Source organism: Candoia aspera, chromosome 8 (assembly GCF_035149785.1).
Source record: "Candoia aspera isolate rCanAsp1 chromosome 8, rCanAsp1.hap2, whole genome shotgun sequence".
Taxonomy (NCBI): domain Eukaryota; kingdom Metazoa; phylum Chordata; class Lepidosauria; order Squamata; family Boidae; genus Candoia; species Candoia aspera.
The window spans coordinates 19,555,197-19,567,380 of record NC_086160.1 but is presented as its reverse complement, the minus strand read 5'-3'; the positions used below and the strand labels follow the sequence as shown (position 1 = coordinate 19,567,380).

Here is a 12,184-nt window from a genome sequence, read left to right as displayed (position 1 = left end):
CTAAGGGAGAAAGTGTGCTATAAAATCAGCCAACAGACCAAGCTGAAGCTGCGCCAAGGAGCGCTCCTCGAATTGAGGGTGATAATCAAGAAGACATGATGGACACTGCTTGCCCTTTTCCCGTGTCTCCTAACTGATTCTTGACAGTCCAGAGACTAAATGTTAATGCCTGAGACAGAAATCTTGCAGGATTAAGACTCTTTCAAAGTCTTATGCAATTAACATTACTTTAAAGAATACACTCCCATTACATTACTTAAGACTGTGCCTAGCCACCTTTCAGGGTTTCCAGTTCTGGCCCTATTATCACCATCACCATCTTTGAAATTTATATGCTGCCAAACTCCCAGCAACTCTGGGCAGTTTACAAATTGCTAAAAACATCTGAAGCAAGAAAACCACCCAAAGCAAAAAAGAGCAAAGATACCATGCTTCAGTATGTTTCTTTTAAGTGTGGATCACTTTTTGCATTCCTTTCTACCAACCCTTCAAACCTCACAAAGCAGACTTGCTGATATCTGGCTATCAACCCTGTTTTCACTGTGGACTTGTTCTTTCTCTTTCATTTCAAGGAAGGAACAAATAGAGATTTCAGCCAGTAAGATAAGAGAGAACGCTTGCATAATGCAGGTGTCTTGCAGACCCTTGAATGCTGAGTGCGAATGTCTGCGAGAGAAGAGCTGTGTGGGCTTCCATGTGAATTAGAACCCTATTAATGTGGGTTTCTGCCTCACATAGAAGACTGTGTAGCTCCTATATGAATGGCTTTTTTTTCTGCAGACATATGTGCTCAGCATGAGAACATCTAAAGGAGGCTGATGCTGAGTGAGTGATATTGGCAGGGGGCGAGACTTAATCAGAGTGCTCACATGAGAAGCAGTATGGATTTAGGAACACCTGAACAGGCTGTAGGAGCCTTTCATTTCCCCTGGCTGAGCCAAGCATAGCTTTAAAGGTGTCCTGTAAGATGCAAGAAGTTGTCTTCAGAAGGATACATGGCAGGAGGGCAATGCTAAATCCTGACCAATATTCCATTATTATATGAGCATAGATAATAGTCTAGACATTGAGTGCTTTTCTAATACACTTTTTAAAAGAAAAGCTAACAGTTGCTAGATCTCATCTATTTAAAAATAAAATAACAATAGAATAGGGAAGGAGAGTATATTTTTGAGGTGAGAAGGTGAAGCAGTTTCAAGGAGTTAAGGACAAGGGATATCTTTGTACATTTTGAAGCATCTTTTCACCTTCAACTCTGAAGTACTGGGAAGTCTTGGTATTAACTACTATGAGGTTGATAATTGTGTCCTGATGTAGTGCCCAAAAAACAATCGAACAAATGATTGATTGTTGATGAAAGGATGAAAATGGAGACAAAATCAATAACCTTTATATGATTATTGAGGAGAAGCTACTTTTTAACTGACCTACATTCTTCAGTGCCAAAGATGTCCTCTTAAAAATCATGTTTTGTTACTTTGGAGGTTGTTAAAGCCCAACAGATATGTCTGAACAAAAAAGGAAATGAAGAAGGAAGAGGACCCTGCAACACTAAGTTATTAGAATTTGATGTATGGTTCTTTAGATTCCAGTTACAGAATTCATAATGATGAGCTTTCATATGTAGCTGAAAATGTATGAAATTCTAAGAAAAATTATTTGCATCTACCAACCAATTTCCCAACAATTATGATTTGCAAAAAAAAAAAAAAAAGTTGATTCATACAGGCAACAGAAATGAGAACAGGTTCAGGCTTAATAAACCACACATTTTCCATAAAAATTAGAGGACGTTTTCTACTAAATGCAAGTGTAAACATTTCTACTATTTTTAGTAAAAGTCCCCCCTCTCTATCAATCTGCAAAATATTACCATGTTATTTTAACAAAGTGAAATCAAAGGGTAAACTAATTTAACAATGGTCACTTATAATGCACACATTTATAATGTAACAACTGCACAGTAAAATCTCTTGCCAAGATAAGTCTCATTATCTGTAATGGTGCAACTAATTTAACAACTTTCACTTTAAACTAGCTTCCCAATTTATCAGATTAATGACCACAATATAACTGACTTCAGTACTGTAAACTAAATTCTCAAGCATAGCAATAAACCAGTACTCAGTAAATAATAGATAATGAGTGATCTTTTTTAAAAATGTGAGAAATACAAAGAAGATATTCCTGCATTTTCTTTCCTGGATCAATTTTTGAGCAGGTCATTTATCCATATATGAACCATTCCAGACTGTAAAGATAGCTACCCAAGTACTATTGGTATCATTCTCAAAAATTCCCCAAAATATTTTAATTTCAAATATTAATGCTACAAAGCCAGATCTATTTATACAGGAGTAAGCCCCACTGAATTCACTAAACATATTTCTGAGTAAGTACAGGTAGGATTGTCCTGAAATCCAGGTTCCTTAAACCTTGAATAACTCCAACAAGGAAATGGAAAGGCCAGAAATAGAAGTTCATTGATTATGAAGTTTTTAAAAGTATGAGGCACACGTGTATTTTATAAATGGAAAAACCATGTTTTATCTTCCTAGAAAGCCATCCTCACAGTTTGTTCTAACGAGGTGTCATTTCATTAAACCTTGTGACCTTTAACCACACATTATTATTTCAGAAAATCTTTTTCTCCAACATGAAGAATGGAATATCCAACTTTTGCAATAGTGGAAGACATCCAGAAATGTCTCATTATTTAAGTCAGTATTAAGAGTATCTGCAGAATCATAACAAGACATTCTTCGCACACTTTAGCTAACCCAGTTTCTTCTTGGACCACTGCATTTTCTTGGGGCTGCATGTATCTCCACTATTTGCAACACTGATGTTGATTCTGAGAAAACCATAACTTCCATCGAAATACAGTAATTACTTTTAAAATATGTTCATCTCTATGACAAATCTGGCAGTTGCATGTTCAGGTGTCATTCAGTTCTAGTTGTATATTAACTTCATACTTAGGTTGGTGGGACAGGAACTGCCTCAAAAGAATGATTATGTCATTGCATCCCAAGTTGCCTCCCACGGCACAGCAGTGGAAGATCTGTTGACTTGGAAAGGCAGGAGGAAAAAGGATTTAAACCATAGATTTAAACTGTGAAGGACAGAGATATGTACAGGGTTCATATTAATAGTCCAGTTGTTTACAATGCTTAAATATATCCTTTGAATCTGAGCCAAGAAAGTAGCTTCAAGCTTTTAGAGGAAAGATGGAACGTACCCAAAATGCATATAAATAAATAAGCAGCTCTTCCTCTCCACTGCATGCATTATACACTGCATTATACACATTGCTAAGCTGCTGCTTGACTCCATCTCTATTGTTCTCCAGAGCACCTTCAGAAGACAAGCAAAAGTAAGGAAATCATTCTGAGCCTGAAAGCCAACCACATGGATCTTTTCCTGTGTGATTTACGCTTCATCTGAATAGCTAAACATTTCAAATTCATTGAGACTGGGCAGCAATCTGTATGCTTTCAATACTCACTCTTGTTAGTGAAAAGCAAGGCAATGCAAAGCATTAGACTTTACAGGCTTAAAAAGGAAATGCATTATTTAAAATTATTTTAAGGAGTTCAGTTTATTTGTAGTAGAAGAACTGAGCAAAAATATGTTATTGCAGTATTGTAAAATACTTCAACCCTTTTCATGTAATTCTGGATTTTCTTCTGACATTAGATAATTAAAGAGCAGTGGTAAACCTTCCAAATAAGACTTTAAAAAGAGAATTGTGACATTATTTGTGACTGTAGTGAGTATAAATATGTGCTAATTCAATTGTCTTGCTTTATGGCACAAGAGCTAATAATGTGTATTTTAGTTGAAAATGTTCCATGAGTTCCTTTTCATTTAGATGGAGAGAACATTGTGAATGGTGATGCCTTTACTTTTGGCCAGGGTTGACGACTACCAAATCATGGACAAGAGGTGGACAAGAAGGGATGATCAAGGTAGTGACAGGCAGAGGGAGAGATGGCAAGAGACAGTGGGTAGGTCACTCCCTGAAAAAGGCAATTGGTCATCTGAGACCAGGTCTTACTTCTGGTTCCCTATACTCAATCTAGGATCCAGGTTACCCTATACTTGAAGGCCCTGTCCTCTGCCTGCCACTACTGAATGCCAGGTCTGCCCATAATAAATCTTCTGCCTGTCCAATAACATCTGGAAGGGATCTTCTCCCACTGAGTGTTATTGGGAAGGATATAGGAGTGGGCTTTCTCAGTTGGGCTGCCCCCTTCTCTGAAACTGCATTCCACTTGAGATCAGGCTGGCCCCAACCACTTTGGGCTTTCAAAAAGCATTAAAAACCTGGGTTTTTCACAGAAATTTTGGGGACTGATGTGGTTTTATTGTTTCTATCCTGCAGAAGAGCTCTTATTGTTATTGGGTCATTCCTTGTTGCTCAGGCAGGAGGTAACCGATTATACTTTATCACTGTATTTGTTTTAATCCTATTACAGAGTTTAGTAATGTAAGCAGCTCACAGTTGGTTGCAATTGGAGCAGCATATAAGCTTAGCAAAATGCATACATACATATGTACATTCAGTATTGTGAATTTTTAAGGCTCTCTCCTTCGAAAGGAAGATAACATGCATAGTATTTAAAAATATGTTCCTTAAATACAAAGATCAGAGTTATGGAACAGTCCATATAGTTCACATTTGAATGATTGTAACAATCATCCATAAAAAATTCTGAACAATATTGCTTAAAGAAGCATCACTCTGAAAAACTATAAAACAAGCAACTGCTCATAACCCAAATATGTACATGATTTGTACTTTTAGCAGCCCCCCAAAGATTGCAGATCCTTTGATTTAAACATTAATTTCTCTTTAAATCAAGAATGGGAAATCTGCAGCTCCATCAGCTTCTTCCCCCAGCTGGATTTTTGAGCCCTTCAAAACTCCTTAGGATTATCATGCAGAAATTTAGTGGCAAACTGCTGTTTTTTAAATGTACATATGCTATTTGCAATCTGGACTGTAGTCTTTATCTGTATAAGGGGACAACTCAAAAAGAGGATAAAAGAGGATAAAGTCAGATACTATATGAAGATTGACAATACACCCTAAGAAGTCAAGAAAAAGACAAAAATAAAGATACAGGAAAGATGTATCTTTATAGTCCTCGTCAAGACACAAAAAATCACCCAAAAGAATTTATAAAATGGACAATTCGTTAAATTCTCAACATACTATAATTTGTTAGTATCAACGTCTGCTCCTGCACTCTCTTACCTTTCTGTCACTCTATGTAAAATGCATCATAAGTTAAATAATGAAATGCAGTAATAAAAAGTCTGAGCTATTCTAAACAGTTTTAGTGACATACGTATTTATTATTTATTTTCTCAAAGTTCAGCATAACACAGCTGTCAGACTAAATGTGTCATATTGTGTCATCAATCAGCTCCTATCCTTCTGTCACCAAGTCGGTCATTAAATTTAAATTCAAGTTGTCACTTTCTTCTTACATTAATTATGATGTGAAACATCAAAGAAAACCAAAAATGGATTTCCTTTTGAAAGGCTAGGCAAATTATTTTCCATTAACCGATAATGAGAAAGTTTGAAAACTGTGGGAAGTTCAGTTCAATATAAAGTAGAGGGGGGAAGAAGAAAAAATACATTTCATATAGGCTTCTAATAAAAGTATTCTTGTAAAAACTAGTTCTATCATTTACAGGAAAGAAAAACCCTCAACAACTCCATTTTCTTCATTGTGCTTCAAAGTATATCCAATAATAGGGCCCAATTCAGTCTTTCTACAATGGGATGAAAACTGATCACATGGATGCCTTAATTTCAAAGCCCTGATTGTTTGTGATAATTTCTTTGACTATTTGTTATCAAACGTATGTATGATATGCTTTCATCCAAGCAGGAAGGCTGAAGAGCATTATACCATAAAATTATTGTACACTCAAATTAAACATACACAAAATCTACATATTCAAAGGAATAAAAGATGAAAAAATATTAATATGCTAAAAAGATTAATATGCTACTTTCCTGGCTCAGATTCAAAGGAGATATTTAAGCATTGTAAACAACTGGACTATTAATACATGTATGCCACGAATGTAGAATCAATTGAATCTCCCAATTAAGTACACCCTTGCTGTACTTGAAACCAGAAATCTACCCATCTCTTGCCTCAGCTTGGTTGGGCCTTGCCCTTCTTTGATACACCTTTACTTTATGACAAGTCCTTCACTACAGATTATTGTCAAGGTGAGAAACAGGAGCCTATATTCCAATGATTTTTGCATGGTTCATTTTAATGACTATCTCTGATGTAACAGCTAACTTAGATCTTATCAAGATGGAAAATACATTCAACAGCACACTGGGGAGACCTACCAATGAGGATTTTAAAAAAGTAGCATCAGTTTGCCACACTGTCCAAATATCCTATGTATTTCGGTAAGAGTTCAGTGTTCTAAAAAGACTTAAACATATGTTATAAAAAAACTATCGCAGACTTAGAATTCATTACATAAAAGGTATCTTCTATAACTATAAAAACAATATGCAAGTTTTACTTATTACAACTAAGCTGTATTGTTTATACATTTAATGTGAAATAAGCTATGGTGGACATTCAGCACTAGCTAATTAGAACACAACTAACTGTCATGTATTCTGTGCTAAGATTTAGCCATCTACAATGGGCTCCACTTGGATAAATCTTCTGCCATCTCAGACACACAAGGAAAAAGGGAACTATAAAATAACATTTAAAGCTTCATGAAAAAATCATAGACAGAATGGAGAAACATGAGGATGCAGTTCACCCATCTGTTACAAAGATTTAAAGATAATTGGTACACATTTAACTGAAGAATATTACACATCAACCTTTTGTAACAGACTAATCGTTTCCTTAAATTCATTGCAAGTCCCTACAACAACATTCCATTAAGCTTATGTGCAATCAAATGCTCATGATTTGTGAAACAGTGTTGAGGAAAACTGTCCCAGAGGTAAACAGTCACCACTCATTTTCATACTTCCTTTCATACTCTGCCATTTCATCTACCATAGAAGCTTTGAGAATGACACTGCTAATTTTGTCCATTGGTATAAGAACTTACCACTTGTCCATTCTGAGGATTTTTATGAGCATATGGAGGTCCTCGGATGTGATTCCACATTTGGCCAGAAGTCATTGCAAAAACAACACACTGAGAAACAAACAGAAATAAAATGTTAATTTATATCATGCCCGGGAAATATTTTTCTTTTTAAATATATTCCTATATCTTAGTTATTTACATGGCAGGCAGGAAAAGAAGGGAAGAATATATTTTGTGAGACTGACGTGTCCTAACTTTAGAAAGGAAATTCCAACTTGTGGAAATGGTTTTTACAGTCTGCCTGGTGATTTATGTTCACTATCAATAAAAAGAGTCTTCTTAGGTAAGCAAAATTGTGACTTAATTTCATCACGAGAACAATACAGGGTTATTCCCTGCTGACCTCCTTAAATGTTTATTTTAATTTTCATCCAATATGAAAAATTACAATGATAATATAAATTATTTGGGGGGGGGAACTCATTTAAGTAAGGACAAATCCTCTTTTCAGATTAATATAGTATGGCAGCGTACATTTCACTCTCTCCCAGAAGCCCAAGATGTAATGGAGAATAATATCAAGTAGCAGCCAGCCAGCATTAGGAGATGCACCTTTCATATGACCCAAGGCTTAGAAATGGAAGGAGAGGAAAATAATTCTCCAATCATTGTCAAAACCATATGCCACCATGGGTACCTACCTTCCATCTACATTTCACCATTGGTAAACAAGATCATGGTAAACAGGGGAAGTTAGCTACTTGCAGCCTTTTCTCAGAGCACAATTGCTTATAAGATTAGGAGAAAAAAATCCATCCAATAGTGTGAAAATGTAATTTAGAAGGAGGGGGTTCTTAATTGCATGCCACATTAAAGCACAATCTTAGCTAAAAAGCAAGGTTTACAGTTACTTTATTCAGCTTTACCTTACATGCAACTCAAAAAAATAAGAATACATACTGTAAATGCTAGTTGCTATAAAAAAACAACAACCATATAACCATGAAAAGGAAAAAAAAAATCCAAGTTCTGTTTGAAGCAAAATTTTCATTAAATCAACTTCGTGTCACAAAACGGCATGCTCATTTTCAAGTCTCACAGATTATCTGTTGAAAGAACTGCTGTATCTGGACTGCAAAAAAATCCAGATACGCAGTAGTTAGAAGCAAAGTGTTCTTCTGTATCTCTTTGCTTTGATCTACAGTTGATCTGGATTTTTAGACCCCAAATATCTACAGTTAATCTCTTCTTAATGTTATTTAACATGATGGTCACCATATATTACATGCCCTAAACTAAATAAAATATAATTTATATATAGAAATACAGTGCTTCATACTATATGTTGTAATTTTAAAGGGTATATTTAGCTCCCTCTCATCATCCTTTTATTTTTACTTCTATCAAAACATTTCAAGTTCATCGAAGTGGATTAAACATTCTAAAACAAAGTCCAAGTTCATTAAACCCTATCATTTTTTTTACAATATTAAAAAAGCATGTATAAAATCTACAGCAACATGAATTAGGATATACACTCTTTCCTATTTATCTCACATCAAACAACCAAACTGATTCTGAGATACTAAAAAAGAACATCTCATGAGGATTTTGTTCTGACCAAAAAGGAGCTTAGGTACCATTCATATCCATGAGTTCATATCCATGAGTTCATATTCATGAGTTCAGGGAAAGAGAAAGTGTTGTATTCATCCTTATTTATTCATTTGATTTATTATCCACTTTTTATTATTACATCATCCCCAATCAGGGTACAATATAATTCAATAAACTATAAAACCATGAACATTGGTACAAGTGGACAAGAAGAACAGAAAAGGGTATCTAGGGAAGAAGCCCCCCCCCAAAAAAAGTGTCTCCTTAAAGCCAAGTGCTATGGAATGGGGATGGACTTTTGTTTCTCAACTATGTATCAGCCCCAAACCAAATTTACAATAGTGTCTTTAGCAAACCTAAAATATTGTACATATACAAGGTAATTTCAGGCCCAGCAGGGAGCTCATGCAGTTGGATTTACAGCTTTTTGAAGCTGCAGAAAACATCTACATCCCAGTTCCTATTGACTAAGTTGAACAAAGAGCTGTTTCAACAACTATGTGTCTATTGTGTGATAGCCAATTTGAAAAAAATCAGTGTCTGGGCCTTCTTGCTATTTTAATGCCTTATCTATTAATAAAGAATAAACTAGCATGTTATTAATGTGGAAGCTAGCAGACAATGTTAATGAACCATCTAATTCACATACAGCCTGGAGGTAAAATGAACTCATGCCATTTTATACAAGTCCCCTACATCTAGAACTGGATGATTACAGAATGCTTGGGAATCTGGATTTACAGAGAACACTGGTCTTCACTGTAGTTTCCCTTGGGCTGCTTTTGTTTTCAGAAGGCTAGGAAACAGCTAATTTTATTTCACTTTCTTATTGTTTCACATTCTCTGATATTCAGTTCCATTTCCTCATTTATGTTTTTACATATATGAGGTATCTCAACTCACACATTATATGGTCTACAAGATTGCATTTCCCTCTATGAAACACACGCTAAAAGGATATTTTTCTGTACTCCATTACACAAATAACTTCTTCCTATTTAAGAAATATATCAGCTTTTCTATATTAGTAAAGTTTTAATTACTGAATCATGATATACTGTACTGCAGGTGTTCAGTTTTTTACCCCTTGAATATTCTGTATTCAAATGGATTGAAGCATTATTATCCAATTTATTTTCTAAAGAAATATGCTAACTTTTCCCCTCTCTCTGAAAAAATTCTGATCCCATGCTTCCTCCAAGAAAAAAAATCATAATATATAAAGCTGCTCCACTTAATTCTAAACCAGAGAGAGGTAGATAGCTAAAAATACTAATTGTATGACAGATAAGTAGGTCAGAACCATGCTGGCACATGTATAGCCAATATTCAGACTCTGTGACGGAATGCGAGGGTGACCTTGGAAGATGGGGAGAAGAGATGCTGCCTAGGGAATGATCAGATAAATGAGAAAGGAGCCTGCAACAGAGTAATGGTCAATGGAAGAAACTTAGGAAGGATCCTCACTAACCACTCAGGTGGTAAATAAGGAGGGCAGGGGATTTGTACTGTCAGACTTGCAAGACTCTATTAATGTAGCCTTAGAGCTGGGTAGCACAGAAAACAGTACAAACAATTCCCCCCCCCCAATAATCAAAATAAAAAGTCTATAAACTTTATAGAAACTCATGGCATCCAGGGTAATACTCTTGCATATATCCACATACCACCTCATTGGGCTCCAGTCTTGTTCTACCCCAATGCTTGTTGGTAGGATAAGGCTGGAACCTGGTCATATCAACACTGATAGGCATTGTTACACTTTTGCTAACATTTTTCCCTGAGTCCTGCTAACATAATCTGGATAAACCTAGTATCAAAATACATGCTACCACAAGGAAGTAATATCAAATTGCTATGAATTATCTGAATGAAATACATCTTGAAAATACAGATCATATCTACTGACTGATGCCTTGTCAATTATACATAATATTTTAGAAGCAGAATCATGCTTTATCAACATTATCAGAAAGTGACCTGCTTGTGGCTGATGCTGGTCTTGCTTGCTGATCAGCAAAAGCAACAATTTCAGCATTAGAGTGGCTGCAGTCAACAAACTGTGGAGATTTGCTCATCACTTTGCATCCAGACCTGGCGAGAGACATGACAGAGAGCTGTACAAAATGTTTAAAAGAGAACAATGTGGACAAAGCATCTCTCTTTGAAGTGTTAATACAGCTGTTGCGAAGCTGGTATAGCTGCTTCAAAAACAGCCTGCATGCACAGACAACACTTCCACTGGGGCCACCAGTCAAGAGAATCACCTCTGCATGCACACAGAGACAGTTGGAGACAGCCTTCTAAGCAGCTGCTAAGCTTGGCAAAGGATGCAGCTGCTTTAACACTTCAAAGAGGGATGTTTTGTGTGCCAAAACATTTTGCAATGCTTTCGAATGCTCTGCCCAGCCCTAATAATTACCTAGGTGGAATCTGACCTAGAGCTGATCTTCTTGAATAGGTCTGCAGCACGGCAAATTTGTATTTTGAGTCTCAGGTCCGCCACGCTTTAAAACAATAATTATAATCCTTAGGCAGGATTTCATTGAGAAGCTCAGGAATATCAGGCAGGACATTTTAAATTCTGGTTTAGGGAGTAACATATCTTGCAGTACTTAAAAGCTGTAACACTTACAAATAAAAAAAGGAATTTTTGTAGGCATGGGTTGGCTGCCACAGATGCAAAAGGCTGGAATTATTTTGTAGATGTGCATTGAAAATACCAAAAGGTAATATGAGATTGAAAAATAAATGAATATGATGATTTTCAGATGCTGAGGCCTTCTAGACAGTGCTGATATTTTTTGTACATTTAAACTTTAGAACTACTGTCACTTTAATAAATACCTACCAACAGTGCTGGAACCAATTAAAATAAGTTAGAGTATTGGTACTCCCTTGACTGCATGCCCTTACTCAACCAATACAGTTTACTGCCCTTGAGATTAGGCCCAGCTGTTCCTGTTATGATTTTGTAATCAATGCTGTCTCTCTCTAAGCTATTTATTGATGCAGCACTTTCTCTCATTAAGAGTGCAAACGAGACTTGAAACTCTGGGATATACAGAAATGAATTATTTAAATTTAAAACTTTTTTGTTTTTAAGTTGGCATACCAATGCAGCCATTGCCCAACCGGTCTTGTTGTAGATGAATTCCAGGTTGTTTCGCCGCAAGTAGAGCAAACCACCAACAAGCGACACCAAAAGGGCTAATGCAATAGTTCCTGAGTAATTTGGTGGCCTGAACACTCTGATCTGTAAAATGGGGGTGGGGGTGGGAGAATTTGGTTAGTATAATTCTACTTTCTGACACTAAAAGAAAAATGCAGCCTTAAAAAAAAATCAGAAGCTCCTGATTAAACTCATGTGCATGAAAATCAATCAAGAGAACTAGTACAACTTTATTTTCTGTTATGAAAAAACTATTTCCTAGAAACATAAAGCCAATATAAAGAGAAGGTG

At 35.9% G+C, this 12,184-nt stretch overlaps 1 protein-coding gene across 1 annotated transcript in view; it reads right to left on the bottom strand.

The window, feature by feature from the left end:
* TUSC3 (tumor suppressor candidate 3) overlaps positions 1 to 12,184 on the bottom strand; it is a 116,232-nt gene that overhangs the window by 41,286 nt on the left and 62,762 nt on the right. Inside the window, exons 5-6 of the mRNA XM_063310168.1 lie at positions 11,837 to 11,977; positions 7,123 to 7,212 (exon numbers count right to left, since the gene is read on the bottom strand). Of these exons, the coding sequence (XP_063166238.1) occupies positions 7,123 to 7,212; positions 11,837 to 11,977 (231 nt within the window). The remainder of the gene's footprint in view (positions 1 to 7,122; positions 7,213 to 11,836; positions 11,978 to 12,184) is intronic.